At 58.7% G+C, this 27261-nt stretch overlaps 11 protein-coding genes across 11 annotated transcripts; 5 read left to right on the top strand and 6 right to left on the bottom strand.

Moving 5' to 3' along the window:
* Positions 1-82: 82 nt before the first annotated feature.
* Positions 83-3366, bottom strand: ACRALDRAFT_2042464 (uncharacterized protein; the record flags this gene model as incomplete). The annotated part of the gene is made up of 3 exons (XM_071021252.1): positions 83-664; positions 725-2892; positions 2976-3366. 3 exons carry the CDS (start codon positions 3364-3366, stop codon positions 83-85), a joined length of 3141 nt encoding a protein of 1046 aa, XP_070875341.1.
* Positions 3367-3822: 456 nt separating this feature from the next.
* Positions 3823-4798, top strand: ACRALDRAFT_2105155 (uncharacterized protein; the record flags this gene model as incomplete). Its single annotated transcript, XM_071023227.1, has 5 exons — positions 3823-3946; positions 4124-4247; positions 4300-4360; positions 4429-4484; positions 4558-4798. 5 exons carry the CDS (start codon positions 3823-3825, stop codon positions 4796-4798), a joined length of 606 nt encoding a protein of 201 aa, XP_070875340.1.
* A 328-nt stretch (positions 4799-5126) lies between these two features.
* On the bottom strand, positions 5127-6512 carry ACRALDRAFT_2076902 (uncharacterized protein; the record flags this gene model as incomplete). Its single annotated transcript, XM_071022291.1, has 3 exons — positions 5127-5668; positions 5705-6181; positions 6239-6512. Coding segments are annotated over 3 exons (1293 nt in total), but the record flags the coding sequence as incomplete, so codon positions are not given.
* A 436-nt stretch (positions 6513-6948) lies between these two features.
* Positions 6949-9853, bottom strand: ACRALDRAFT_1050376 (uncharacterized protein). The gene is made up of 2 exons (XM_071015636.1): positions 8394-9853; positions 6949-8332 (listed from the first exon to the last, which is right to left on the bottom strand). The coding sequence occupies exons 1-2, from the start codon at positions 9735-9737 to the stop codon at positions 7136-7138; spliced, it is 2541 nt and encodes an 846-aa protein (XP_070875338.1). The 5' UTR covers positions 9738-9853; the 3' UTR covers positions 6949-7135.
* A 186-nt stretch (positions 9854-10039) lies between these two features.
* On the bottom strand, positions 10040-13303 carry ACRALDRAFT_1076437 (uncharacterized protein). Its single transcript, XM_071018510.1, has 3 exons — positions 12468-13303; positions 11128-12402; positions 10040-11072 (listed from the first exon to the last, which is right to left on the bottom strand). The coding sequence occupies exons 1-3, from the start codon at positions 13228-13230 to the stop codon at positions 10531-10533; spliced, it is 2580 nt and encodes an 859-aa protein (XP_070875337.1). The 5' UTR covers positions 13231-13303; the 3' UTR covers positions 10040-10530.
* A 1887-nt stretch (positions 13304-15190) lies between these two features.
* Positions 15191-18198, top strand: ACRALDRAFT_1081780 (uncharacterized protein). The gene is made up of 2 exons (XM_071019212.1): positions 15191-15856; positions 15946-18198. The coding sequence occupies exons 1-2, from the start codon at positions 15593-15595 to the stop codon at positions 17683-17685; spliced, it is 2004 nt and encodes a 667-aa protein (XP_070875336.1). The 5' UTR covers positions 15191-15592; the 3' UTR covers positions 17686-18198.
* Positions 18199-18428: 230 nt separating this feature from the next.
* ACRALDRAFT_1070614 (uncharacterized protein) lies at positions 18429-18909 on the top strand (the record flags this gene model as incomplete). The annotated part of the gene is made up of 2 exons (XM_071017788.1): positions 18429-18608; positions 18724-18909. 2 exons carry the CDS (start codon positions 18429-18431, stop codon positions 18907-18909), a joined length of 366 nt encoding a protein of 121 aa, XP_070875335.1.
* A 294-nt stretch (positions 18910-19203) lies between these two features.
* On the bottom strand, positions 19204-20328 carry ACRALDRAFT_2027868 (uncharacterized protein; the record flags this gene model as incomplete). Its single annotated transcript, XM_071020496.1, has 1 exon — positions 19204-20328. The coding sequence occupies one exon, from the start codon at positions 20326-20328 to the stop codon at positions 19204-19206; it is 1125 nt and encodes a 374-aa protein (XP_070875334.1).
* Positions 20329-20827: 499 nt separating this feature from the next.
* Positions 20828-23127, top strand: ACRALDRAFT_1063714 (uncharacterized protein). Its single transcript, XM_071016844.1, has 6 exons — positions 20828-21017; positions 21086-21151; positions 21209-21637; positions 21692-21803; positions 21857-21909; positions 22076-23127. Exons 1-6 carry the CDS (start codon positions 20969-20971, stop codon positions 22648-22650), a joined length of 1284 nt encoding a protein of 427 aa, XP_070875333.1. The 5' UTR covers positions 20828-20968; the 3' UTR covers positions 22651-23127.
* Positions 22705-23261, bottom strand: ACRALDRAFT_210513 (uncharacterized protein; the record flags this gene model as incomplete). The annotated part of the gene is made up of 4 exons (XM_071023226.1): positions 22705-22720; positions 22758-22882; positions 22924-23147; positions 23234-23261. 4 exons carry the CDS (start codon positions 23259-23261, stop codon positions 22705-22707), a joined length of 393 nt encoding a protein of 130 aa, XP_070875332.1.
* A 1285-nt stretch (positions 23262-24546) lies between these two features.
* ACRALDRAFT_2042456 (uncharacterized protein) lies at positions 24547-26797 on the top strand (the record flags this gene model as incomplete). Its single annotated transcript, XM_071021251.1, has 6 exons — positions 24547-25262; positions 25410-25623; positions 25706-25739; positions 25849-25907; positions 26121-26185; positions 26734-26797. The coding sequence occupies 6 exons, from the start codon at positions 24547-24549 to the stop codon at positions 26795-26797; spliced, it is 1152 nt and encodes a 383-aa protein (XP_070875331.1).
* Positions 26798-27261: the final 464 nt, after the last annotated feature.

Raw genomic sequence — 27261 nt, 5'->3', positions numbered from 1 at the left:
AGTGACAACAGTGCAAATATACCGTCCTACCCACCATCCCAGAACTGAATCATAAACTCATCTCATTACATATGCCCCACACCTAAACAACAGCAGTGATGCGCCGCACAGTCCTCCTCGCCCCCTCGCCCGCCACCATGATGGCGCCCTCCATCTCGAGCGCGCGCATGGCCTCGACAAAGTCGGCCTGCTCGACAGGGACGCTGGCGCCCTCGCCCAGCAAGCGGGCCACGTCGCCCCAGCGCACCGACTGCCCGCCGGCGGTCATGTCGTCGAGGAGACGCAGGGTGGCGTCCTTAATCTCGTCGCGGCGGCGGCGCTCGGCGGCGCTGGTCCCCTCGGTGAGGAGGCTCATGTCGATGCGGCCCTCGGCGTCGGTGGCGGCCGTCTTGAGGGCGGAGCGGATGAGGCGGGCGGCTTCCTTGACGTCGGCGCGCGTGACCGTGTGGGAGAGGCGCATCTTGGCGTGGGCTTCGGAGAGGCGGATCATGGATTCGAGTTGGCGCGTTGTTGCGGTGATGCGCTTCTCGGCGGCGCGCACGTCTTGGCCCAGCTTGCGCATCTCGACGTAGCTGTCGACTAGTTCCTGGGCTGCGTCTTGGGAGATGGTGGGGTGGATGGTGGCGCGGGCGTAGGAGATGTACGAGGTGAGGAACTCGACGGGCTGGGAGTAGTTAGTCATTCTTTCTTTTTTTCCGTTGTGATTTAGTAGGAGAGAACTTACGAGGATATCGTTCTTGGAAGGAGCCGAATCGGGCGTGTCTTCAAGGTAGAGGGAAAGAAGATGGCGGGCGAGTCGACGGTCATTCTTCTCGTCGACGCGATCGAGAATCAAGTAGACGAGGTCGAAACGCGACAGGAGGGTCGGCGGCAGGTCGATGTTCTGCGGAACGGGCAGATCGGGATTGTATCGGCTGCCAATGGGGTTGGCGGAGGCCAGGATGCTCGTCCGGGCGTTCAGCGTGGTGATGATGCCGGCCTTGGCCACCGAGACGGTCTGCTGCTCCATGACCTCGTGGAGGACCGACCGCGTGGCCTCGGACATCTTGTCAAACTCGTCGATGCAGCACACGCCGCCGTCGGAGAGGACGAGAGCGCCCGACTCGAGGACCAGCTGGCGGGTCTCCGGGTCGCGCGTCACGTAGGCCGTCAGGCCGACGGCCGAGGAGCCCTTGCCGCTGGTGTAGACGCCGCGCGGGGCGATCTTGTGCACGTAGCCCAGGAGCTGCGACTTGGACGTCGAAGGATCGCCGCAGAGGAGCACGTTGATGTCGCCGCGGTACTTGGGGCCGCCTCCCTTGTGGAAGGTCTTGTTGGTGCCGCCAAAGAGCTGGAGGAGGATGCCCTTCTTCACGTCGTCCATCTCGAAGATGGACGGCGCTAGGGATCTCGACAGGAGATCGTAAATGTCGTCCCGCGCCGCCGTCTCTCTGATCTTCTCCTCTTCCTCGGGCGTGATTCTCCGCGTCTGTTCCATGTTGTTCCCGTCGGCCCCGTCGGCGGTGGCGTCTTCTTCGTCCTCGCCCTCGACGGTCAGCGTAGAAGGGTCGGCACCCATGCGCTTCTTGTCGGCCTTTTGCACGTGAAGAACGTCGACGTACGTCTTGAAGACGCTCTTGATGGTCCTCTGGCGAGGGTTGACGCGCACGGGGTTGACGCGGAAGATGCCGGTCAGCTGCACGCGGTCGCCGGCCTTGCAAAAGTCGACGAGCTCGTTGTACACGCAGACGGAGACCGAGTGCGGTGTCTGGCCGGCCGGCACGGCGTCGGGGGTCTCCTGGAGCTTGACGACCTGCTTGTCCTCGAACGAGCACCGGTTGTGAACGATTTGCATCGAATTCTTCTGGGCGCAGAGGGGGCGGGGACACTCGGTGGGCTCGCGAATCTTGCCCCGGTCGAGGCCGACGTTGACCGAGTGGTTACAGACATTGCAGCGGAAGAAGGCGTCCTTCATGTCGGGGATGACGGGGGTGGTCCGGATGACGAAGCCCTTGATGGTGATGAGCCTGTCCATGTCGGACGGGTTGAGATCGCGCAGGTTGGTAATCTTGTCCAGGCCGAAGGGACGAACCATGTAGATCATCTGGGAGACGGTATCCTCTAGCGACGGCTGGTCTGGTTGGGGCCTCTGCGAGGGGGGCTCGTCCGGCCGATCAGCAGAGCTCGGGAACATGGGCTCGGAGCTCTGCGAGGCCAGGTTGCGTTGGGACCCTGGGCCGGCGCTGCTCTGCGAGCGCTGGCGTAGCGTCTCGGTCCTGGCCAGCTCTACCATCAGGTCATGGACGGACTGGTCCATGATGGGGACAATCTCCTGCGGATAGGCCTGAATCTGGTGCCACAGTTTGCGCGTGGGGGGATAGAGGTTGAGATCGGAAATGTCGAGGTAGAGTCTCGTGCTACCCAGGAGGAGCATGCTCTCGAGGGCCTCCCAGTAGGGCTTGGAGTTGGCATCGGGGGCGTCGCGGACTTCGGCCTCGGTGGCACCGTCTCTGTACATGCGATATTTCAGGGTAAAGTGGCGCAAGAAGTCCTTGAAGGCGTTGAACGAGTCGTCGATGGACACGGTCGTACCCCAGATCATGCTCTGGCCCTGGCCACCGAGGCGGTCGGCTTCGGAGGTGTGCGGATCCGGATTGGTGAACGAGGGGGCATCCGACCCGAGAGCGGCGGTCTGTTCGCGCGTCACGCGGCCGGATTCGTCGACGAAGAGGCGACGGACGGGACGTGAGGACGGACCCAGGGCGTCCGAGTTGATGTCGCCTCTCCGGGAGCGGGCGGTGCCGGAACGGTCTGTAACGAAAAGACCGCTGCTCTCGCTGCGCAGGTCAGAGAATGGCGGTCTTGTGGATCGGCCGGGGCTCGAACTTGGGTCATATCGGATGGGGGAGGAGTCTGTGATGTGCGTCAGCGACTGATACGGATCGTGGGCGCAGTCATGGCTAGCCATGGTGGTGCTGGTGTGCATTCTCCCCCACCTCTAATCTGGCCACTGGCTCGAGGAGTCCGGTCACCGTCATCTTGGGACTGGGTATCGGTCTGCTGGCGGAGGGGCGAGCTCGGAGGGGGTCCAGCCAAGGCAGAGCTCTGGCTGTTGGTCATATGACGCAGGGGAGACGAGACATCGTCGATGGAGGGGCCGTTACGGCCGGCAGGGGCGGGAGAGGACGACTGGTAGAAGAGGGGGCTGGATTGGAGTCTCGAGGCGCGGGTCTGACGAGGTGTTCTGGCGCCCTGCGAATGCTCTTGCGATGCATTCTCGGCAGGACCGGCATCTGGACTGGACTGGGCCACGGATGAGTTTCTCGTAGATCGGCGAGGGGTTCCGGTCTGGGAGCGGGTTGACCGCCTGCGTGGGGGGGAAGACATGTTGAGTCGATAGTGTATGTCGAGCAAGCAATGACGAGGATTGTTTTGAGGCTCTGACGAGATCAGAATATTGCGTTGCGTTGCTCGGGCAAAGTGACGGGCAAGGGCAAGGACAGGGGAAGCAGAAATGTGGGAGACGGAGAGAATAAAAAGTGGGCTTCAATTTGCTGCAGGCACTTTACGCGTTTTCAGGGCTGACGCGTTCAGGGGAACGCGTTTCAAACGGGGTACAACGTACTAGGTAGGTACGTACATGTACTAGGTACAACGGTACTTAACGGAACGGTCAAACAATCCGCCGACTACCTGGCAAGCTGCAGGGCTCGTTGTCAAGTGCGCGCCAGGCTGGTCAATATACTCCGTATACCGAGTATATCCCTCTGTCAGTCGCACTCCAAACAAATAGCAAAGGTCACCGGAGGCGGGCCTTCGAATCGATATTCACACACAGTCAAGATGGCGCCGGAACTGTCTCTCTTTTCAGTCAATGCCATCATCATCCTAAGCATTGAGGATGGCTCCAGGCTCTTTGCCAAGTACGCTCTTCCCTTTATGGTTCCAGACCAAGCGCTGACGAGGTGTTCAACGACGATAGATACTATACTCCTCCGCATAATGTCGTGGCGGGTTTCAAGGATGGTATGTGTCGTCCCGCTAGCCGAGCACAGTCGAAGATGCCCGAGGCACAATCGAAGATGCACCCAATGCGCTGTGCCCGTCACCAAGGAGCTTGGCTAACGCAGATGCTCCTCGACAGGCCAGATTCCTGCGGAAATGAACCCGTACCCCGACGTCAAGTCGCAAAAGGCTTTCGAAAAGGGATTGTTGGAGAAGACGGCTAAACAGACGGGCGATATCATTCTATACGACAACCGGGTTGTGTAGGTGACGACTGACCATGGACGGGAGCCGAGTTGGTTAACACTGCGCTAGATTGTACAAGATGGAGAGCGACTGCATGCTTTACCTTGTCGGTTCTGTCGACGAGAACGAGGTGAGATTGCGCAGCAGTTTGTACGATGCAGGTCATGATGGGCGGACGGCTAACGAATGCTTGGGCAGGTTCTCCTTTACAACGCCATCCTAGCACTCCGCGACAGTCTGCATCTCCTATTCAAGTAAGGCCGCTCCTTCGACCAAAGAGAAGGACAAAAGGAAAGAAGGGAAAGGAAAACTAACGTATACTCTCAGACAAGCCGTCGACAGGAGGACCATCACGGAAAACCTCGACCTCCTCTCCCTCGCCGTCGACGAGATTGTGGACGACGGCATCATCCTCGAGACGGACCCCACCATCATCGTGCAGCGAGTCAGCAGGGCACCGGCCCAGGACGTCGACCTCCGCCGCATCGACCTCAGCGAACAGGGCGTCAACAACCTGGCGCAGTTGGGCCGGTCCAAGTTGGCAGATTGGCTAAGACAGGGTCTATGAGGGATGGAGACAGAAGGACAGGGAGAGGACAAAGGAGAAGGAAGCGCATCGTCGGTTGCAACGGAGTTTTTTCTATCAGGTTCAATTGTCGGTCTGGGCACATGGTCGTTTTTTCTCTATTTTTCCTCCCCGTCTGCATCGACGGACGCAGGGGTAAAGAAGAATAAACCAAAGCAAACATGACAAGTCGTAGAGCAAGCGGGCGATGAATGAGATGTGAGACGATCATAAGACGATCATGTCTCCATCCTCCATCATGATGTATGTATGGTGTATGGTTCTGCTCAAAAGGAAAGCCAAAGAAACGAAAACAAAAGGCTGTCTATGCCCGTATCTCCGACGCAGCTTTGCGCAACCTATTCATAACCGCCGCAGCAATGTCGTCCCCATCGCTAATCCCATCGACGAAAATAATGTCAACGTGCCTCCTATCCAGCTCCCTCAGCGCCGAAAACAACCCCTGCGCGATCCCCCTCGTGTCGTCTCCCAAGTCGATATCCAAGATGCGCGCCGCGGACTTGCCGTCACCACCTCGCACCTCGGCCTCCCGCACTTCGAACAGCGCCTCCTCGCCATTCGTCGCAGCCGAACCCGCTTCCGCCACAACTTGGGCCGAGCATGAGCTCCCCTCTCGTAACCCGCCTACCCGCTTCCATCTCCGCGTGCGGATCGTCCCGATACGCCTGAGCCCGTCTGCCACTGCACCTTGCCCCGCGCCATTCACAGACGAAGACCCTTGAAGCACCCGCCGCAGATCCCCCTCATCGATCCCGTCCACGCCAGCCCGACACGCCGCCTCGTAAAGCACCACACGCGCGCGCGGACTATAATGCTTATACTTCATCCCCGGGGCCCGCGGCGCAGCAACCTCTTTCTTCCCCCCAGAAGCGTCGCTGGTACCACCACTCCCGTCCTCCGCGGCGTCCTTGTACGCCTTGACGGCGCCCTCCCAGCCGGGACACGAGCGCAGCTCGGCGAGCGACACGCCTCCGGGACGCAGGACGGCGGGCGGCGAGCAGAGGCCGTCGACGACGGTGCTTTCGACGCCCACGGTGCAGGGGCCGCCGTCGAGGATGAGGCGGATGCGGCCTTGCAGGTCGTCGAGGACGTGGGTGGCGGTGGTGGGCGAGGGCTTTGTGGAGGCGTTGGCCGAGGGGGCGGCGAGGGGCGCGCCGGCGAGTTGGATGAGGGTCAGGGCCAGGGGGGAGTCGGGCATGCGGGCGCCAAAGGTGGGGAGGCCGGCTGATACTTCCGGGGCGAGCTTGGATGGCGAGGGGTTCGGGAGGAGGATGGTGAGGGGGCCGGGCCAGAAGCGGTCGATGAGGGGTTTGTAGATGGCCGGAATGGGGTCTGAGGATGATGGCGAGGATGAGGATGATGGTTCTTGCGAGACGCCGATGTGGGTGTTTCGTTCTGGATGGCCGCCGTTGGTGGACTGACTGCCATGGCCGTCATCGCCTCGCGGCTGGAGGAAGCGCCTGAGCATGTCGAGGTCGCTGACGTGGACGATGAGCGGGTTGTCCGACGGCCGACCCTTGGCGGCGTAGATGCCCTTGACGGCCTTGCTGCGGGTGGCATCGGCCGCGAGTCCGTACACGGTCTCGGTAGGGAAAGCCACGGGAATGTCGCTCGTCCTGAGTTCCCGGGCCGCTTCACGTAGCGCGTCCATGGATGGTGATGAGTCGGGATCCGTAGAGACCTGCCATTTCCCCAGCTTCTCGCCTCCTTTCTCAAAGTGGCCCAGCTCCCGGCTGCTTATCCTCACTATCCTGGTATCGGTCGCCATGGTGGGTAGAGGGGAGGCAATATGAAGGGGAGTGTTGCTGGTGGTCGAGCCGAGGCCGAGGCTGGAAAGCCAGCGTCGACTTATACGGGGGAGAGCCAATTTGACGCCTCGTCTAGGTCTGCGTATCTCCTTACAGTTGACGGGACTCTGTCATTATTGGGTGGTAAGAGATGGGTATAATTATGGGTAAAGGGATAGCATAGGTCTAGGCAGCAGGTGAATTAAGTCTGTGAGAGTTGAGATGTAAGGAGAATCTCTTGGTGGATGGACGTGAGTTGAGTCATGACCTTTCTTTCTTTTTTCTTTTCTTTTCTTTTTCTTTTTTCTTTTCCTTTTTTTTCCTTTTTGTTTTTTTTTTTTCCTTCTTAACATTGACAGCTGGCAACGTCTGTCAGCCCTATGTCGGGCCGGCCATTAAATCAGTTTGCGCAAGACGTAGACAACGAACATTCCATCTTTCCGCTCGCCTCTCTCTCTCTAACACCTAGATACCATCACCTCTAATAATAATACGTCAAGCTCCTGCTTTACTGTCACTCGACTTACTCAGGCTACCCCCGGACCAGGTTGCGCGCCCGCCTCCTCTCCTCCTCAGTCAACACCCATATCATGCCGTCCTCCCCGTCACCCTCCCCATCCCCCGCCAGGTCCTCCCACTCGTCCTCCTCCATGTTGGCGACCATCAGAACCTGCGACACCCTCGCAAACAGCTCCCGCACGCCGTAGTTCCCCCGGCCCACCGTGCCCACGATGCCGGAAAAGTCCCGCTCCATGCGGATCGCCCCGAACGCGCTGACCCGCGACTTCCACGCCCGCTGCTCCAGCACCCGCGCCAGGTACCGCGCCGTCAGATCGTGCAGCGCCGAAAACGTATGCGCCGTCATGAGCCGCGCCACCGGCTTCATCAGCTGCTCCCACCCGTGCTCGAAACGCCGCGCCACCTGCTCCAGGAGGTCCTCTTCCGTCTCGTCGTTCTGCTCCGCCAGCTCCGCCAGCTCGTCTTCCGTCATCGAGTAGTCGACGTCCCGGAACGCGTCCGACAGCACGGGCCGGAGTCGCAGCTTGACCACGTGGCTGAAGAGCACCTGTAGCCCGTCGTTCATGAGCTCCGTCGTCTTGGTCGTGAACCCCGCCAGGAGGGTTTCGAGAGAAGACGAGACAAAGGCAACGTCCTTGTCGAACGGGAACGATTCCCCGAGCGTTGCCCCTGTATCCGTGCTTGTGATGTTACCCGTTGTTTTGCCTGTCCGGCTCGAGATGATGCGCGTGAGGTACTCGTTGGCCGTGTCGAGGCTGTTGATGAGAACGATAAACTGAATAATCTTATCCTCCGGCGGGAACCCCCCCTGGACGAGAGGCTTGGGGTACGACTCGTCCCGCATCTTGCGCTGCATCATGCCGACAAAGTCGGATTCCAGCACCCGGCCTATGATGGGGACCACCGAGCCAATCACATCCCTCTGCGACGTCGATATCGACTTGTCCAGCACGGCGTTGACCACATACATGACGTCGTCGACGGCCGAGGTGATGAACGGCGTGTTGCTGTCCAGGGGTTTGCTCATGCTGAGAGACAGGCCGGTAGGCTGCTCGTCCAGCTGGAAGGCCTTCTCCACCGACCTCCTGAAGAAGAAGGTCATCATGGCCGTGTAGGGCGTGATGAGTTTGTCCGAGACTTTCCGGTTCAGGTTAGACTTGACCACAACGTCGGGTAGTACCAACGGCGTGTCCTCTGGTACGTCGGCGGCCTAGATCATTCGAGTCAGTATGTCTTTCGTGTGTGCCATGTAATATCAAATCATGACATACCCTGGCCTTGCCTGCAAGAAAACGGACGTAGAGCGCCCAGCGTCCCAACATGACGGCAATCTCGCTGAGAACCCCATCCACTTCCCTCATGTTAACCCCCTCATCCTCGCTATTGCGCGAGTTGGTCGCAGAGCCACTGGCCCCCACGGCCGGCGAGTTCACCCGGGGCGTCCCTCCCCGCTGCTGCGACTGCGACGGCGGGAGGAAGCTCTGCACCAGAAACGAAAACGGATAGCTCTTGGCGTCCCTGACGCGCCTATCTACATGGCGCTCGTCGACCCACGAGTCCAAGATGATGCCCCCTTGCACATCAGCCTCTTGCTGGAGCCGCTCAATCACCTTGACCATCTTGCCCGCGCCGTAATGCCTCTCCACCAGGCCGCCATGCCCCTCCACGATCCGCGCGATGTGGTCAAACAGCCTCGTCAGCGCGTTGGCGTAGAAGAACCCGTCCCGCCTCGACCTCACCTGCGCGTCGCCATCGCCACCAGCGCCTAGACCTTCCTTGAGGACGGCCCTCGCCGTGCCAGCCACGCCCTGGCAAACATAGCGACCGTACACATCGAGCCCGACGTCCCCCCTCCCAATGAGCGGGAAGAGCTTGAAGAAGCGCGTCACCTTGACCCCGTCGCCCTCCTGGGCCGCCTTGTCAAACTCGCGCAGGAACAAGCCACAAAGGCTCTCGCGGGCGTTCTCGAGCGTCACCCACGGCGGATCGGGCACCTCGACCGTCGGCACGATGGTGGCCGCGAACTTCCCCCGCGTAATCTCCTCCGGCACCTCGGCCGCCCGCGCCAGGTACCCGGCCGCCGCCTCCCAGTCCTGCGGCGCGCCCATGCTGCCCACCACGCCGAGCACGCACGCCCGCAGCTCGGCCACCTGCTGCACCACCTTTTGCGTCGCCTCGACCCGGCTCTTCTCGAGATCCAGCTGCCGCACCCGCCCGCTCAGCGTGCCGGCGGTATCGGCCGCGCCCGCGAGCATGGTGTTCCCGATGGACCGGGCCGCGATCACCTGCGTGCCGAGCGAGGCGCGGAGGAGATCGAGGCGGCCCAGTTCCCGGGCGAGGTCGGCTTGCGAGCCGAGGAGGGCGTTGAGCCGTTTTGTCACGTTGGATTCGCGTGCGTGGAGGGCCGAAAGGGCCGTGCGGACGTCGGCGGCCGTCGAGGCGGCGTAGATGTCGGGGAGGGGGGTAGGGGAGTCGGAAGAGTCGGACAAATCGGAGGAGAGATCGGGAGAGGTCGTCACGGTAGTAGTGGTGGCCCTGCCAGTGTGGCGGGCAGCGACGTCGGGGGACACATTGTCGCTGTGTGAGCGAGAGACGCCGTTTGAAGGGGAGGTCATTGGCGTGAGCTGGCTGGCTGGTAGTTCATAGCTACCGTGATGAACCAGAAAGGTGTTGAGAAGGTCGTAGAGTCGAGGGTCGACAGAATTGAGGGTCGGTTGTTGGTTTGAGTGAGTGAGCAGTGATGAAGCCGCTGATGATACTCCCGTCTGTACCTTAGGTACACCTTGCTCCGTCACGTGAGATCTTATCGTTATCTTATCTTAGAGCTGTTAGCGCGTACCTTATCGGCAACACCAGTAAGTACCTCGAAGCACTCTTTTCCACTATAGCTTCATCCTCCAGCCTGCTCACAAGTCGCCCATGTATTCGTATTCTGTATTCCTGCCGCTCCCTCGGTTTGAGGTTCATCTCGTTGGCCCAAGCCTCCAATTCGCCATTGAGTACAATAGTACATCCAATGATACTTTTCCCCAAGTCAGCACCCTCCGAGTCTTTCGAAACCGATCGTGGTATACATCGTGTAATTCCAGTCTTACGAAAACCACGTCTATGGCAGTACGAGGTAGTTGAGACTCTCACGCCGGTAGCCCGGATAGGTACATACAGAGTCCAAAGCCATGTACTCCGTAGAACCCAAGCCCTCCGCAGTCCAGCCCGGGTCACCGCCCCACATCCGGCCCGTCGCCGCCCGGACGTCCGACAGTATCCGACCAAGATGCTCGAGTGTATACGGAACAGGCATATTGCACACCCATCCCTCTTCTTTATCCTTAAAGTCTAAGTCTACAATGCAAACAACATACTCCGCCAACCGCTCTATGACAAGTATGCCACAAAACCACCGCGGGTCTACACAGCCTGGCTATACCTACTCCCTATCCCGTGCCTCGGCCTAGCATACTTCCAGTACTTCCTCAGCTCGTCCGCCCAAAACACCGTGCTGCACAGAATCAGAAGCCGCACCAGATCAAAAAACCCAATCGCCTCCGTCTGGAACACCTCCTGCAGCCAGGGGAAGTAGATGACCAGCAACTGGCCCGCCAGGCTGAGCGACACGGCCCAGTTGAACAGCGTGTTGGAGAAGAGCCCGACCTGGCCGCGCAGGATCGACTTGGACTCGGACCGGCACGCCAGCGCGTTGAACATGTCGAAGAAGACGAAGCACGTAAACGTCATGGTCGTGTCGCGCCGCGTCACCACCCCGTCCAGCATCTCGCGGCGGTAGATGTGCAGCGTGCCCAGCATGATGATCACGGCCGAGCTGAGCACGCGCGACAGGACGGCGCGCGTCAGGACCGCGTCGTTGCGTTTCCGGGGCGGCCGGTTCATCACGTCCGGGTCGACCGCTTCCACGCCGAGGGACTGCGCTGGGGGACCGTCCATGATGATGTCTGAGGGATGTTAGCGAGGAAACGAATCTACTTTGATGAGCTGCGGCGGTCTTACTGATCCACAGAATCTGCATCGCGTTGAGGGGCGTCTTGTAACCGAGCAGAGTGCAGAAAAACACCAGCGAAAGACTGGCGGCACTGGTGCTCAGCTGGAACGTCAAAAAGTTTTGAATGTTGTTGAATATGCCCTTGCCCTCCTCGATGGCGTGGAGGATCGTCGAAAAGTCGTCGTCCGTCAGGATCATGTCCGCCGCCTCACGGGCCACGTCGGTGCCGTGCCGGCCCATGGCGATGCCGATATCCGCCCTCTTCAGCGCCGGCGCGTCGTTGACCCCGTCGCCCGTCATGGCCACAATGTCGCCCCGCGCCTGGAACGCCCGGATGATCTTGAGCTTGTGGTCCGGGTTCGTGCGGGCAAAGATGGTCGTGTGGTGGATCGCCCGCGCGAGCTCCTCGTCCGTCATCCTGTCCAGCTCGTCGCCCCGCAACACCGGTCGGGCGCTGGAATGGCCGGGGCCGTAGTCGCCGGGTCTCGGGATCGGCAGACCCAGTTGCCGGCCGATGGCCACCGCCGTCATTTCCGCGTCTCCCGTTATCATGACCACCTTGACGCCACCGCGGAGCAGCCTCCTGATGGACTTTCCGACGCCGGGCCGGGGCGGGTCGCTCATCCCGACCAGGCCTGCAAAGGTGAGTCCCGAGTACGACTCGTCGACGCCACGTCCGACAACCCGAGAACTGGTCGATGTCGACTTGACCGGCCCACTGGCAAAAGCAAGCACGCGCAGTCCCTTGGCCGCCAGGTCTTCCGCCACCTGCAAGGCTTCCTGGCGCCGCGCAGAGTCGAGGACCACCTCCCGTCCCTCCTTGGTCAGGTACGTGTCGCAGGCGATGAGCACCTTGTCGATGGCCCCCTTCATGTACGCGTACTCCTTCTCCCCGCCAATCGTGACGCCCATCCACTTCCTCTCCGAGCTGAAGGGGGTCTCGCTAATGCGAGGGCCCATGGAGTCGCGCACGTCGTATTCCCTGAACCTGTCGAGAAGGTCGAGCATGGCCACGTCGGTCGGCTGGCCGGTCCACCGGCTGTGCGTTGACGCCTGGTTACCCCGTAGTGTGGACGACAGAACCGCTTGGGCCGCGGCGCCATTCTCGGAAAACTGACGCGCAAGACGGGCGTTATTCGCAATGTTGCCGATGCGCAAGATACGTAAGATGGCGGCATGGGGTTTGGCCTCGACGGCTTCGTCGTCCGAGTCGACAGCAAACGCTCCGTCCGAGCCAAAGCACCACATCTTTGCCGTCGTCATATGATTCGTCGTCAAGGTTCCTACCAACCGTTAGGCACAACGTAACCACGTAGCCGCAAAACAGCCAAACGAGCCAAGAACTTACCCGTCTTGTCAGTGCACACCACGTTCACCGACCCCAGCGTCTCGACCTTGGGCATCCTGCGCACAATGGCATGGTGCCTGGCCATCCGGTGGACGCCTAGCGCCAAGGTCACGGTGACGATGATGGGCAGGCCTTCGGGGATGGCCGCCACAGCGAGAGAAATGGATATGGTAAAAATCTCGAGCAACTTTTTGCCCTGCAGCCAGCCGACCAGCGAGATCAAGCCGATGATGACAAAGGAAACCTTGCTCAGCTGGGAGCCGAGCTCGTCCATGGAAAGCTGCAGGGGAGACCGAGGGCTCTCGGTGCCGGACACGCTGGTGGCAATTGTGCCAAAGTGGGTGTGGCCCCCCGTCGCGAAGACGATGCCCTGGCCATGGCCCGACTTGACAAGAGTCCCCATGTAGGCGACATTGCCCTGCCCTTCCTCGTCCCCCTCGGCGACATCCCGGCCCAATGATGACGACGCGGACCCCACGGGGCTGGGGGGTTCGAGTTTGGGCCCTCGTCCTCCTCCTCCTCCCAAATAAGCAGGTACGGCAGGCCGCGACCGGGCTTCGGCGGTGATTCTAACCGGCTCGGTCTCTCCCGTCAGATTCGACGCGTCAATGGTCAGGTCGGCCGCCTTGGTAACGCGAATGTCGGCGGGGATTCGATCGCCGGTGGTGAAGAGCACCAGGTCGCCGGGGACCAGCTGCGAGGCCATGACCTTGGAGGACGCCGTGTCCATGGCGGACTCTATCCCGCTCGCGAGATCGCCCATGGTTTCGTCTACTTGCCCGTTCACGCCGGTGGGCCAGCTCGACGATATCTGAGCCGGATTGGCCGACTTGGTGGAATCGGCCCGGATGAGGTGGGCATGGTTCGGAACCAGGTGGCTCAGGGCCTCGATGGACTTTTCCGAGCGGTATTCCTGGGCGAAGCCGACGGCGACCACGATGGTCACGGCTACGGTGATGCTAACTGCGTCGTCGGTATTGCCTAGGAAGATGGAGGCGGCAGCAGAGACGAGGAGCAGGACGATCAGCGGCTCCTGGAACTGCTTGGCGAATCGGAGCCATAACGGTTCGGGGGGTTCGTGGGGGATCTCGTTGGGGCCGTGGTCTCGTAGTCGCGTCAAGGCCTGTGCCGGGGTAATGCCGTGGGTGAGCGAGGTCTGGAGTCGAGAGGCTGTTTCGTCTGGCGATAGAAAGGAGAATTCCTCGGCGACGCCCTTTTCTCCATTAGTATCAATTGGCCATTATGTGATCCCGGCGATAGCGTTCCAAGAACGAAGACGAAGAAGAACCGACAAAGGAACAAAGTCTGCTCACCCTAGACTGCGCCGATGTGGTATGACCCGAACGGCTCGACCGCAAACGCTCCATTTCCAGGGCGTCACCGTGGACAGCACCATGGATGCTGGAAATGTTGGGCAAGGGAAGCAAAGCGTCGCCGCCTTTCGAGTCGCTGTCGCTACGCCATGGCCACTGCATCTTAACACGCGGCGCGTGGGGTTTGATTCGGGTTCGATTCGGTCCAGGATTCGGGGAGGACACGGTACTACCAAGTCATGGAAAGATTGCCGTCTTTTCCCCGTTCTCGGATGCAGAGACGGGGCTCTGCAGGTCTGCAAGGGGCGGTCGTAAAAGGAAACACCTTGGCTTGAAGAAACACAAGGGTTTTTCGCAATCAGCGTATCAGCTGGCAGGATCCGTCGCGATGCAAAAGCATGTCCAGAAACGGGACGGAAAAGGAACGCTCGTCTCACGGTGGGTGTCGCTGTTAGAGAGGCAGCAAAAGCATCATGGCTGTATTCGTAAGGTTAAACGTGTTACTGAAAATGCTCGGGATGCGGTTTCCAATCGATTAGTTACGTTCTAACCTCATTGATCATAGTGACGTGGATGGGTCCGAGTGGCCAATCATAGAGGCGGGCCGGCCTAAGAGCTTCAACTGGCCAGTACGGCACAAGTATTTGTAGTGCTTTGGCACGGAGTACCTCCTCCGTGATTACGTCGAGTACGTGTACGAAGTACGAAGTACGGCTACAGCACGTACGTTGTACTTTATGTTTTGAAGATTACATTCATTCAACTGTACGAATATGAGGAAATCCCCCTAGCCACTCACCAAGATCGTCCCTCTACATGCCTATAGTATTCTCGGGCGAAACAATATCGCCGTCGTAACGTCGGTATCGACTTGATGTGGCTCTGAGGCCTAAGAAGCAGCACTTAATCCTTGGCTTGTCTCTTCAATGGTAGACGACCTCAACCGGCATTTGACGAGAAAGGCCTGTAATCACCTAGTTTGTAGAGGTGGGTGTGAGCGGGCTCTTAAATCGGACACCTGTCATTGCGAAAGGCTGAAGAGGGGGTGAACAAACATCCCATACACGAACGAATCCTTCGAGGACGTCGGTGGATGGCTCTTCGATCAGCATTGTTCGCTTTCGCCACGAAGTCTATCAGCTCCCGTTTGCCGTTCTTATACCAAAGTCAGAACGAGGCTCTGCATTCGGTGAGACATAGTGTACTGTAGCGTGAATATCACGTGATGTGGCTAGTGTAGCCGATAAAGCCCATCAGAGCCAATCAAAACAGGCATTCGTCCATCTTGGTCCCAGCCACCGCCATTGTCAAGCAACGGTGGCGGGCGTAAAGGGTACCGTCGACCAGAGCCCACTTCCCCATCCCCCTGCTCTCGTTCGTTTTCTTCCATCTCTCTTCCGCCCTTCTATTCTCCCGCGTCAAATGCTGTCGAACCCCGTCGCAACACCTCACCTCTTTACGTCTTGCGACGCGCCCTTTTCCTTTTCCTCTTTTTGGCTTCTAGCTTTTTGCGCATAATTTGTTTGCTTTCCACGCGCCACTTTGCACTCTTGCTCGGATTGATTGCACCACATACGCGGTCCACTTTGGGGGAGGGATCCATAACAAAACGCGCTCCATTTGTTTATCCCCGAACCTACCCACGAGTTTGGCCAACGCCCGTCCACCACTCGCACACATATACTCTCTGCCTCGACTGGGCGCGTTTTTGTTGCTCGAGACATTATAACGTTGCTTTGCTTCGCTCCTTGCTGCGTCACATTCGCACGACACGTCTTGACTTGACTATAGTCTCTGCTCCCGCTCCTCGCCATGTTCTACGCGGGGCCCCTCGTGCAGAAGACGGGGCCGCTGGCTCGGGTGTGGCTATCGGCCAACCTCGAGAAGCGGCTCTCCAAGACGCACATTCTCCAATCCAACCTACAGGACAGCGTCGAGGCCATCATCACGCCGACGCAGGCCCCGATGGCCCTTAGGCTGAGTGGCCAACTACTTCTCGGCGTCGTCAGGATTTACAGCCGCAAGGCGCGCTATCTCCTGGACGACTGCAATGAGGCGTCAATGAAGATCAAGATGGTAAGCATTCAACAGCCAAAAGCCATCATTTATTCAACCTGCATTCGTCATCACGCTCCCCCCATCGCGTCAGCTAACGTCCCAAACAGGCCTTCCGTTCCAGCGATGACCACGATATCCCCGAAAGCAACCTGCAAGTCCACAACCGCGAGGCCCTCACGCTACCGGACAAGATTACACATCTCGACAACCTCGACCTGCCTCCCCCCCCTGATGCCGCCTGGCTCCTTTCGCAGATCGACGAAGTAACCTCCACGCCCATGGGCCGAAAGGGCCGGGTGAACAATCGCGACATCAACCTCCAGGAGGACTTCAACAACAGCCAGTATCTAGACACGAGCACCATGGACGACGATCTTGCCCTGCAACCCATGGATGATATCGAGCTGGAAATCGATTTCGGTATGGACCTCGACGACGAGCAGCCGACGGCGATGGATGTCGAAATGGGTCGAGAGGCGCCCGAGGCCCGTCCCGTCGAAGACGACATGATCAGCGAGCTCGACATGGTGCCGCAGCAGCAGAAGGACGGACAAGGTCGGGACGAGTCGTTGGGCCTAGACGTGCACGGAGACGGCATTCGCATCGCCGACGAGGAGGGCGACATCCCCATGGGCATGGGCGACGACGATTTCCAGTTTAACCCCGATGACGACCAGACGGCCCTCGCCGGCCTTGCCACCGTGCCCGACATGAGCCGCGCTCGCATCTCCGAGTCGCCCTTGTCGGACATTGACGAGGAGATGACCAGGCGATTGGACGAGGAGGTGTCGCGCTGGCAGAACGCCGATCTCTACGAGCCGTCCGAACAGGGCGAGCAGGAAGCGGCGGCGACTCGCCACCGGCAGCGGGCGAAGAAGAGGAAGCTCTTGCTCCCGGACGACCAGACCATGCTCGCGAGCAACCGCATCAAGGAGCAGCAGACGAACCGCGATAACATCCTGAAGCCCCAGGTCTTTCTGCCTAGGGACCCGTTCGTCCTGGCCCTGATGGAGATGCAGAAGAACGGCGGTTTCGTCACCAACGTCATGCTCGACGGACGCAGCGCCGCCTGGGCGCCCCAGCTCCGGGGCATGCTGTCGTTCGAAGTCACACGATCCATCGACCTGAGGAAGAGGAAACGGGATGGCGGGATTGCCGACGTGGAGGAGGACGGCGGCACGGCCAAGTCCCCGCGCCTGGAGATTGGGGAGGACGATGAATTCGCCGTGGAGGGAGGCCATGTCGGCGACCAGAGCGCCACGGCCGCGGCCGACGGCAGCACGGTACACGAGATCCCGGCGGCCGACCAGGACGACGGCACCATGATGGGCCTGCAGCTGGACGACGACGACCACACGGTATCGAGGGACGGGTACTCGATGCCTCCGTTTGACGAGACGACGGCGCCCATCGTCCACCCGCAGGACAGCGGGCCGGTATCGCACTCGACCAAGCACGCGGTCCACATGCTCCGCGACCTCTTCGGCCCCGAGGCCGAGACGGACGACGAGAAGCGCAAGACGTCGTCGGTCCTGTTCCAGGATCTCCTCCCCGAAGAGCGGACCACCAGGGCCGACGCGACCAAGATGTTCTTCGAGTGCCTCGTGCTCGCGACCAAGGACGCCATCAAGGTCGAGCAGGGCGAGGGCTTGGGTGCACCCATCCGTATCCGCGGCAAGAGGGGTCTATGGGGCGCGTGGGCCGAGCGTGAGGCTGGCGGCGAGATTGAGGGGGAGGATGAGGCAGGGCCCGAGCCACAGCAGCCACAGGAGCCACAGGAGCCACAGCCGGAGGCCCAAGTACAACAGGACACCACCAGCTCACTTGACGTGGCCGTCGAAGCCTAAGAGGTCACCGGACCACCTTGAATGGCTTCTGAACGACACAACCTTTTTTCTTTTTTCCTGTTCACGCAAAAAAAGTGTTAATTTTTGTTGGCGGCCTTGTTTTCTCCTTCTGGCTGGTGGCTTTGCCTGCTCCGGGCTACAGGGTTTTTGTATGGCATGACGATGTCTGGGAGACGGGAAGGCGTTTGGCGTTGCGGAAAGATACCAACGACACGGGGAGGTGCGCCGAGCTAGGACTAGGAGGCAGTGGCATGGTTTCTGCAACAAGAACAAAAACAGAGCCGGCACTGCAGGGGGTCATCTGAGACTGTTTGGTCGTGATCGACCGGCTTGTCGAGGAGGGTTGGTGTTATGACTACGGAGTTGTTTCCTTGGATTGTCTGTCTGATTGGCGTTCTTTAGTAGGGTAGCTAGATACTCGTAGTGATATGGCTTCTTAGCATGGAATCAAGAGGCTTTGACAGTACTGTACAAAGTACCTAGATACGGAGACCAAGTCGTTCCGTTCCGTCCATCCCACCTTACATGTACGTACCTGGTACCTGCATTAGGCTCAACGTCCTGTCAACCAACGTCATGGTGGCCTACCCCGCCATTGGCTGCTGGTCTGGAGAATTAGGCATCTCCCTCTCGAGTTGACCTTCACCTCCCTCTTAACAACCGACACCCAAGTACAACTCAGCAATCTATCAATATACTCACGATCCTCCATCTCCATTCATCTGCAGTCCATCTCCACCACAATGACTCGCCCGTCCCAGCTCTCCATCGCCACAAAGGCCGTGACGCGCCTCCTTCGCGAGGAGGTCTCCTACGAGAAGGAGCTTGTCGACCAGAAAGCCAAGGTCGTTCGTCTGGAGAACGAGATTAAGGAGGGCAAGCCCGACGAGGATGGGAACCGGGAGCACATGTTGAAGCAACTGGTATGTTGCCTTTTTTTTTTTTTCACCATTTCTTTTACCTCTTCCACTTCCCCGGTTCTCGCGTACACACGACTTGCGTCGAACCAACCAAGCTAACTGGCCGTCTTTCTCCCAGAACCAAGCCGTCGCCGAAACGGAAAAGATCTTCCCCCACGTCAGGACGCGTATCGAAGAGGCCACGACTAGGCTCGAGGAACAGATTGCCCTGGCCGAGGCCAGCGGTGCGACCGAGGAGGAGCTGGATCTCGCCAGGGCGGCCTTGAAGCAAGGTCGGGAGGCCAAGGTTCCGAGCGTTGCTTAAGCGGGGTGATACCATGAGGGTGATACCATGAGGGTGATGCCATGAGGGTGATACCATGAGGGTGATACCATGAAGGGATTGTGGAGGCTGGGGCTACGACAGACAATATAACGAGACGAGACACGCAGCGTCAACGTCATGTTCACTGAGCAATAGAGACCACAGAGGATGATATCCGTGTCCATAATGACGCGACTCGTAAAGTCGTGAATATACTTTCTGCGCCATCGCTGGGTATTTGTTGCAGTGTTACCGCTGATGTACATTTGTTTCCCCTCTTCGTCCTTTCGCCCATTAATTATCCACCTCCATCCGGTCATCGTTGCCTTGCGGCGCATCAACCGTAATCCGAGGCGTGCCTTCTCTAATACTCGCCTGGGAATACCCCGTCCTCGGCGCCGACTCTTCCATCTCGACATCCTCGCCCTCCTCAATCTCGCCCTCGTCGTTCTGGGGCAACCGTGGCGTCCCGTCCCGACTATGTGCCCTGCTTCCCGGCCCAGACACGCTCCCGGCCCCCTCACCCCGCGGCTTGAGACCATCATACCCTTCCCCCGTCTGCTGCATCTCCCGCAGCGGCGTCCTCGCCCCGCTAGTACCCGCCGGCCTGGGCGTCCCCGCCTCTCCATCCGGCCGGGGCGTGGTGCCCCTGCTCCCCGGACCAGCATGGTGGTGTCTCGGCGTGCCGTCTCCCGCGCGGGAGGCCTCGCCATCCTCCTCGCCATCCTCGTTCATGCCCTCGCGGCGCTCGACCTCCTCCTGCTCGTCGCGGATCTGCCTCCGCAGGCGCGCGGCCTCGTCCATGATACGGGCGAACTGGTCGCGGCGCTCCCGCCAGGTGACCGTGTAGGTCTCCGTCTCGCGCTCGAGGCCGGCGCACTCGTCCTCGAGCTTGCGCAGGGCGGCGCGCTGGTCGTCGCGCGGCCGGAGCATGGCCTTGTTGGTGATGTCGTCGGCCATGCGGTCGAAGACCTTGCGCTGCTCGAGCGTGGCGCGCGCGGCGTCGAGCGTCGTCCGGAGCTGCGCGTTGTTGGCTCGCACGGCGGCGCACTCATCGAGGATGCGCTGCTGGTCGGCCGCGTAGCGTTGGCGCTCGCGCTCGTTGGCGTCGAGGAGGAACTGAAGACGCGCGATGCTGCTGTCAAAGGCCGCAAAGTCGAGCGTTAGGTCTTCTTTGAGTTTCTCGCGCTCCGAGGCTATATCGGGGTGGGGATTCTCTTGGGTTGTGGCGGCGGCATCGTTGCTGTTGGTGGTTTCTGGAGGTGGAGTTGCTTGTTGTCGGGAGCGTTCTCTGGCGACGGCTGTGATGGTGGCGAGGCGTTTGGTGATGCGTTTGAAAGGCTTTTCTTCCACGTTGAGTAGCCGGACCTTGTGTAACTCCTGCTCCTCTCTCTCGTCGAGGAGGTCCCAAGACGACATGGCTGCAGTGAGATGTAGAGACGGGATGTAGGAGACAGAATCGACTTGTAGATGGGCCCACTGATAAATACAATTGCCGGGTCTTCTCTTGCTAGAATGATGTAGGAGTTGACCGGATGACGACGAGAAGAATCAGATTCAAATCGGCATCGGTGGAGACGAGGAGTGACGTTGGAAAACGAGGGAATCTAGAGCGAATTGGGGTCGTTATGAGAAAGTTCTAGTTGTCCGTCGATGGGTGTCCGCTTTTCTATTCCATGAATGTCAATACATTCCTTTGTCTGCAGGGCTGTGGTACTGGATAGCTGTGTTCTTTGCTGGGCAAGAAGTGGCTGAATTCATGGAGAGCTTTACTTTGTACTCTTTCCTGTTCAACCGTAGCCTTGCAAGGCTCCAGCCCTGGTAGACTGATGACTCAGCACGTAGCATTTGGGTTTAGTGGCAAATGCGGCTTAAACCATGAACTTGCCCTCCACCAACTTGCTTTATCACAGATTTATATCCTGCATTCACCTTTGGTTGTTCTCTTTTGAACGCGTAGATAATTTCCCTTCTAAAAGCCCACGTGCATCGATCACTTTACGCGCTCTCTTTCCAAGGCAATTCTTCCTATCCAGCACGCAAGATCCGACTCACAACCATGACTTCTGAAGACCAAGAACTTTTGGCCAAAATCGGCCAGCTCGCTGGTAAGGATCAATCATATGGAGTCGGTGGATTCCCACAAATCTTCCACTAACTGAATTCGCCATGTCAGGCAAGATTAATCGGCACAAGAACCAGCAAGCCGGCATCGCCAACTACCACCCCGCCCATCATCGAGGTATACATCATCTTCCCATGACGACATACAAGGATAACTCAACTTCCCGTCTATCAGATAACACGTACCGTCGCGGTGGCAACTTCCACCACCCCTCGTATCGAGTCGGCCGCCCTGCACCACACCGCCATCGAACCCTCGTGATGAACAACGGCGGATCGCAAACAGGATCGCCTGCTACGTCCGATGCCGGGCAAACACCCGGCGCCTCTACATCCTGGGTATCAAAGACGGCGCGCCATCGACAACTGATCAACTCGAGCGTCTACGAACGGGAAAACCAGAACCGGGCCAAGGCCATCGAGACGACGCGGAAGCAGCAACTCGCCGACCGAAACGCACGAGAGACGGCCAAGCTGTCGAACCACTTCCAGCGGCACGGCGCCGGTTCTTCTGACCCGCGGTCCATAGGCCATCACGAGGTGGAGCTGAACGGCATTCGGTTCCGCGTGGTCCAGAACGGCAGCAAGCTGGCCAAGCTTCCAGGTGGGCTTCCCTCGGCGCGTGGGGGAACCGTCAAGACGACTCACTTTTGCGTAGGCGATTTGCATTCCCCGGGCGAGACGCCCAAGGTGGCGACGGTGGGAGGCGTCAAGTTTCACCGGAGCCGCAACGGGAATCTGTACCGCCATGGCATCCTCAAAGCTCAACGGTATGTCTGGTCTTCCATGGTAGGGAACATGCTAACGCGAAGGATGTGGACAGTCAAACCGGCATCAAGAAGGTTTCCGAACCTTGCCGAACCTTTTCGTCGACTGGTATTTCTTGTTCATCCCTCAACCAAGCCGCATTTGCTTTTTTTTTTTCTTTTTTTTTTCTTTTTTGGGTCGACATGTTTTGAGAACACCACCACGGCTGGATCCATTCTGCATTGGTTAGAACGTCTCGTGTCCACTGACCACCCCTCTCGTCTTCCCCATTTAGGTACTTGTCCCAAGGGACCAGGCTGCCGGTACATCCACGACCCGGCCAAGGTGGCCGTCTGCCGGGACTTCCTCCAGAAGGGGACCTGTCCCAACGGCGAGACGTGCGACCTCTCGCATGAACTAACACTGCAGCGCACGCCGACGTGCCTGCACTACATCAAGGGCCATTGTGCGAACCCCAACTGCCCGTATACTCACCACCATGTGTCCCCAGGTGCGCCGGTGTGCCGGGCGTTCGGCATCTACGGCTACTGCGAAGCGGGGGCGGGATGCGCGGAGCGCCACGTGGCGGAGTGCCCGGACTTTAGCAACACGGGCAAATGCACGACCAAAGGCTGTAAGCTCCTGCACCGCGAAAGGGCAAGCGTCCTTCGAAAGTCGCAGCAGGAGGGGCGCGAGGGCGGCGAGCGGGACGGCGACGACGACGGCGACGACGACCTGTCGAGTGAAGACGAAGCGGCGGACAGCGACGACGTCGACTCGGACGAGGTCGACGAGTTCCTCGGCGGCGGCAACAGAGACGGGTCCGAAGACGCGGACTTTGTAGCCCAGAGCGATTTCATCGCGCTTTGAAGTATTGTGAAAGGAGCCGCCCTTTGCTCCGTGTTATTCTGCCGGAAGCCTCCCCTAGGCCTCCATGTCCCTTTTGTTTTCTTTTGTTGCTGCTGCTTTCTCCTTACCCCTTGGCTAAGGGCCATCTCATGGGTGACGATGACTTTTTTGTTCCCCCGCCCGCCGTTTCCTTTTGTGGTTCCAGCGTGGTGTCCGCGTTTGGAGTCGGCGTACATATCAGGAGTGGCCCGAACTGGGATGCTCCCGTCCATCTATGCCAGTAGGATGGCTGACATGCTGCATTTCGAATGCGGGAAGAGGAGGGGACTTTTCAGAGTAGATACCCAGAGACGAGTGAGAAGACATGGGTTGGATGGTGAATGAGACAAGGAGGCAATGAACTACTATAGACGAACAGAAGAAGAGGAGGAGGAGGGCAAAGAAAGAACATATCTTAACAGTACGAATGCAGATAATAATACGAATGAATTGATGGCTGAATTCTGTCGAGTTGGTGACTTGTGAGGCTCATGGACAAGGCGCGGTATTCGTGCTTTCTAAGCGGCTTAGGTAAGTCGCCGTTACGATAGACCTACCATCCAACCCCTGTTTAATTGTGTCAAGAGGTACATGCGGAGCCTAAAGAAACCAATAGTATCACGACAATGAGCAGAGGAGGATACAAGTAGATACATCAAGAGCAGGGGTTTTTCTATATAGAATGCAGGGATTTAGATGTACCAAACCAGGGTGACTCGGTATCCCGTTAGTCTAGCTTGTAGCTCCTTAACAAGCTGAAGTCGTTGAAGCAGCAGCGCCAATATCTCTATAGGAACTGCCTCCTACACAGCGTACGTTATATACTTTAAGCTTAAGGCTAACTAGGTAGTAGGGGGGGCGTTATGGATAGTTATGTTATATATTTTTATCGGATTATAGAAGGCGAGGGTGTGTTAGTATAGGTACGTTTCTGGAAGATTTTTTAGCTTCCTATTTAGGCAGGTAATGTAAGTACCTCTTGACACAATTAAACAGGGGTTGGATGGTAGGTACATGGTACGGTTACAAACGGGAGGCTTAGGCATTACGTTGTATTGTGGCGGGGTAATGGGGCTTACAGCGGGGCAGTGGCTTATACGCGCAGTGGCTTATGGTGGCAGTGGCTTATTATGGTAGGGCATCAACTCTTTGTCTCCATCTTCACTTCTCTCTCCATCCTCTCGACAGGACAAACCGGAACTGGGCGGCAAAACGGTCATCCAACGGGCCATCTGACTCGCAGTTGCAAATCGAGCGTCTCGCAATAACCAGCAGTGATCCTTATCCGTAACATTACCATACTACGCAACCGACGTACGAGCACGTCAACCTGTCAAGCATCCAATAGTCCGCTTCAATTCGTTCCACGGGCCAGTCAAAGGGGTCAAGTGACATTTCATTCGTCCCTCCTATTATTTGGGAGGATGGCCAGGCCTCCCCACCTCTACGAATACGCCTACCGGTTGCTAAGACGCTATGCTATTCCAGGACAGAGCGACTCTTGAAATAGAAACAGTTTACAGTAAGCGCGGCACGAGCGAGCAGGCAAAGCAAGCAAAGCACCAGCACCGACAGAACTGAGCCCCGCGATTTCTTCAAGGATTCGTTCCAAGGTATTCCTAGCCAACCGCGGCCTTTGACGACCCCTGCTGGCAGGAGAACATCTTCCTCTCTTCACTTCCAATCGTCATTGTCATGAACATCGTCATACCATAGCAGCATCATCCCCAGAACCAAATCCAAGTGAACATCATCAGCGTGCTTTCCATCATCATTTCTCTTCCTCTCCTCATCCCTCCTACTTGTCTTTTCCTAAAGCATCCTACATCCCCCTTGTAATATACACCCTATCGCCCTACCGTCACAGAAGTCGTCGCAATGGGGCTACGAGGCATCCTCCGCAAAAAGGGCAGCGGCGACAAGGACGTCGACGTCTGCACCGACGCAGCTGCGCCCGCCATCAACGCCCCTCCCGAGTTCAAATTCATCCGCTCCGACACCCACGCGCAGGACCCTCTCCAACCCTCAGACCACAACTACCCGTCACCCCGACCGCCATCCCACCACCAACGCGGCTTCCTCGCCGCATCGTCAGGCGACCCGGATTCCTCCCACCGCTCACGCAGTGCCTCCCTATCTTCGCAAGCCAGCGCCACCAGCACCAGCACCCGGTCCCGGCCCCGCTCCCACCGCCGCCTCTCCGAACGCCTGTACCTCTCCCGCTCGCCGTCCTCTTCCGAACACGTCCCGCAGAACCTCCCCGACATCACACCGGGCGATGGGCCCGATCATGAGGGCCAGTGGGAACACCGCGCCACCATGCTCGCTTCCGCCGCCGAGATGGCACGGAGCAGGCCCGTCACCCCCACGGCCCACGAGACGGGGAGGGGTCGGGGTGCAGGTGGTTTCGTGCCATCGCCGGGGCCGTCGCCGCAGCCCGTGTCGTCCAAGGACATCGACGAGGATATTCAGGAGGCGATCCGTCTGCACGAGGAGGGGGACCTGGCCAGGTCGACGGCCATGTTTCGCAAGCTGGCTGACCCGAACGGCGCGAATAATCCCCTGAGCCAGGTTCTCTATGGCCTAGCCTTGAGGTGAGCACTTGCCTCTGTCCCAGGCTGTCGACGGAAAGAAAGAAATAAAACGAAAGAAAAGCGGGAGGGGTCGGCTAGAGGAAATGTGGCGCGAAGAACGATATAGGTGACCCCGTTTGAACACGGCAAAAGCTAACGGTTTCCCAGGCACGGATGGGGATGTCAACCCGACGTGACCACGGCCGTCCGATACCTCACCGCCGCAGCATCCAACGCCGCAGCCGTCGAGGAGTTGGCTCTGCAAGCCGGTCTCAAGAAAGGCGGCGCCGCCAAGGGGGAGCTCGTCCTGGCCATCTTTGAGCTGGGGAATTCCTTTAGACACGGCTGGGGTACCAACAAAGACCCCATTGCCGCCAAGCAGGTGCGTCAAGTGTCAGCGAGAGAAGAACAAGATGAACAAGGTGAACAAGATGAACATCAGCTGACGAATCCATTGGGGTTAGTACTATGAAACGGCCGCAAATCTTGGTGACACCGGTGAGTTCGACATAACCTCGTCTGGACTAGCAGTAGCCTGTTGAGAGCATGGGGACTTGAAGCCCAACAAACCCGAGGACAAAAGACGTCTAACGGTATGCGAAATCAGATGCCATGAACGAGACGGGATGGTGTTATCTCGAGGGGTTCGGCTGTAAGAAAGACAAGGTAGGCCACTCTCCCTCTCGTTCTCTTGGCTGTTTCTGCATCCTGCAGATTGGGCATCAAAAGAAAGGAAAAGGGCCACGACATGGCCGCATATCCGGCCTACCGAGGGGAGCAATGACTCCCAACCATCTTGCCGCCCAGCCCTCACTCCAAACCCTCGCGAGCCTGACCCTGGAGTGTTCATCCTATGAGGCTAACCCTGCGTCTCCGTAGCACACAGCAGCTCGCTACTACCGCATGGCCGAGAAGAACGGGCATAAGACGCTGGGTAATTCTTGGTACGTCCGTTTTCTACCTGCTTTCTTTGTGTCTTGTGTCTCCGTCTCCGTCTCCGCGTCGTCTTTCCTTCGCCTATACTATCCTCTCCGCATTGTCCCACCTCGCTCTTCGCCCCCCCCAATCGCGGGATCCGGCATCTGTCCCCCGGTGGCATGCGAGCTGCGATGCATTGCATGTGCTCTCCTGCCTGCATTGCAGATGACCTAGTTCGAAGTGAGGGTGCACAAAGAGCGCCTCAGTGGTCCGGGGGTATCCGCCGGCCCTGAGAACGCCGTGGTGCTCGTTTTGGAGGCTCCCCTTTCTTTCAGCCTGACCACCATGTGTAGCATCGTCAGGCATGGGTAGCAGGAGGTGATCAGGCTACTGAGCGAAACCCCGTGCCATGTCCACCCTACGAAAGCTGTGTGCTGGACGACTTGTCCCTTAGTCCATGCCTTGATATGATCTGCATCCCTATTCCCAGTATCCTCCCTCTTCGGCTTTAACCCGATTCTACAGACTGTTTTATCCCTGGGGAACAAGTCACTGACGTTGGTATCGAATGCAGGATCTGGAAGGAAAAGTATGACCCGCCCGAGGAGGGTGGTGGCGGGAAGAAGAAGAAAAAGTAAGAAACATGTAGAATGTCCACAGCCCGTTCCCCGTTCGACCAGCAAAGTCGAGACGACCACGAAGGCCGGGGCCGTTCCGACATCTTGGTCGGCGCAACGAATGTTTCCATTCCCTTGAAACGCCGACTCGACGGGCAGCCGCATCACCCCTCGGCCTCGAACTCGTTTCTCCCCCGGCTGGCTGCCGTTAGCGGGTTTCAATCCCGGCTGGCAATCCTATCCTCATGCCGCTACCCTAATCGCGACCGCGGGCCCGTTGCACCGCACAACCCCCTTTTTTTGAGCTTTTTCGATGGCATCGCGCCCCTCGTCACACAGCAGATATTCTTGCTTTTGGGTTTTCCGGGGTTGCAGATCAGGTGGGATGGCCCTGTTGCACGGAATATACCTGCTTTCTTCACCTTGTCACCCATTGCCCGTGTGTGTATCATGCCCTCGTTGTCTTGTTCGATGCTTGGAGTATG

Source organism: Sodiomyces alcalophilus, assembly GCF_042370955.1.
Source record: "Sodiomyces alcalophilus JCM 7366 unplaced genomic scaffold ACRALscaffold_4, whole genome shotgun sequence".
Taxonomy (NCBI): Eukaryota; Fungi; Ascomycota; class Sordariomycetes; order Glomerellales; family Plectosphaerellaceae; genus Sodiomyces; species Sodiomyces alcalophilus.
Note: the sequence above shows the minus strand (reverse complement) of the source record. Positions and strands in the feature narration are given on the sequence as shown.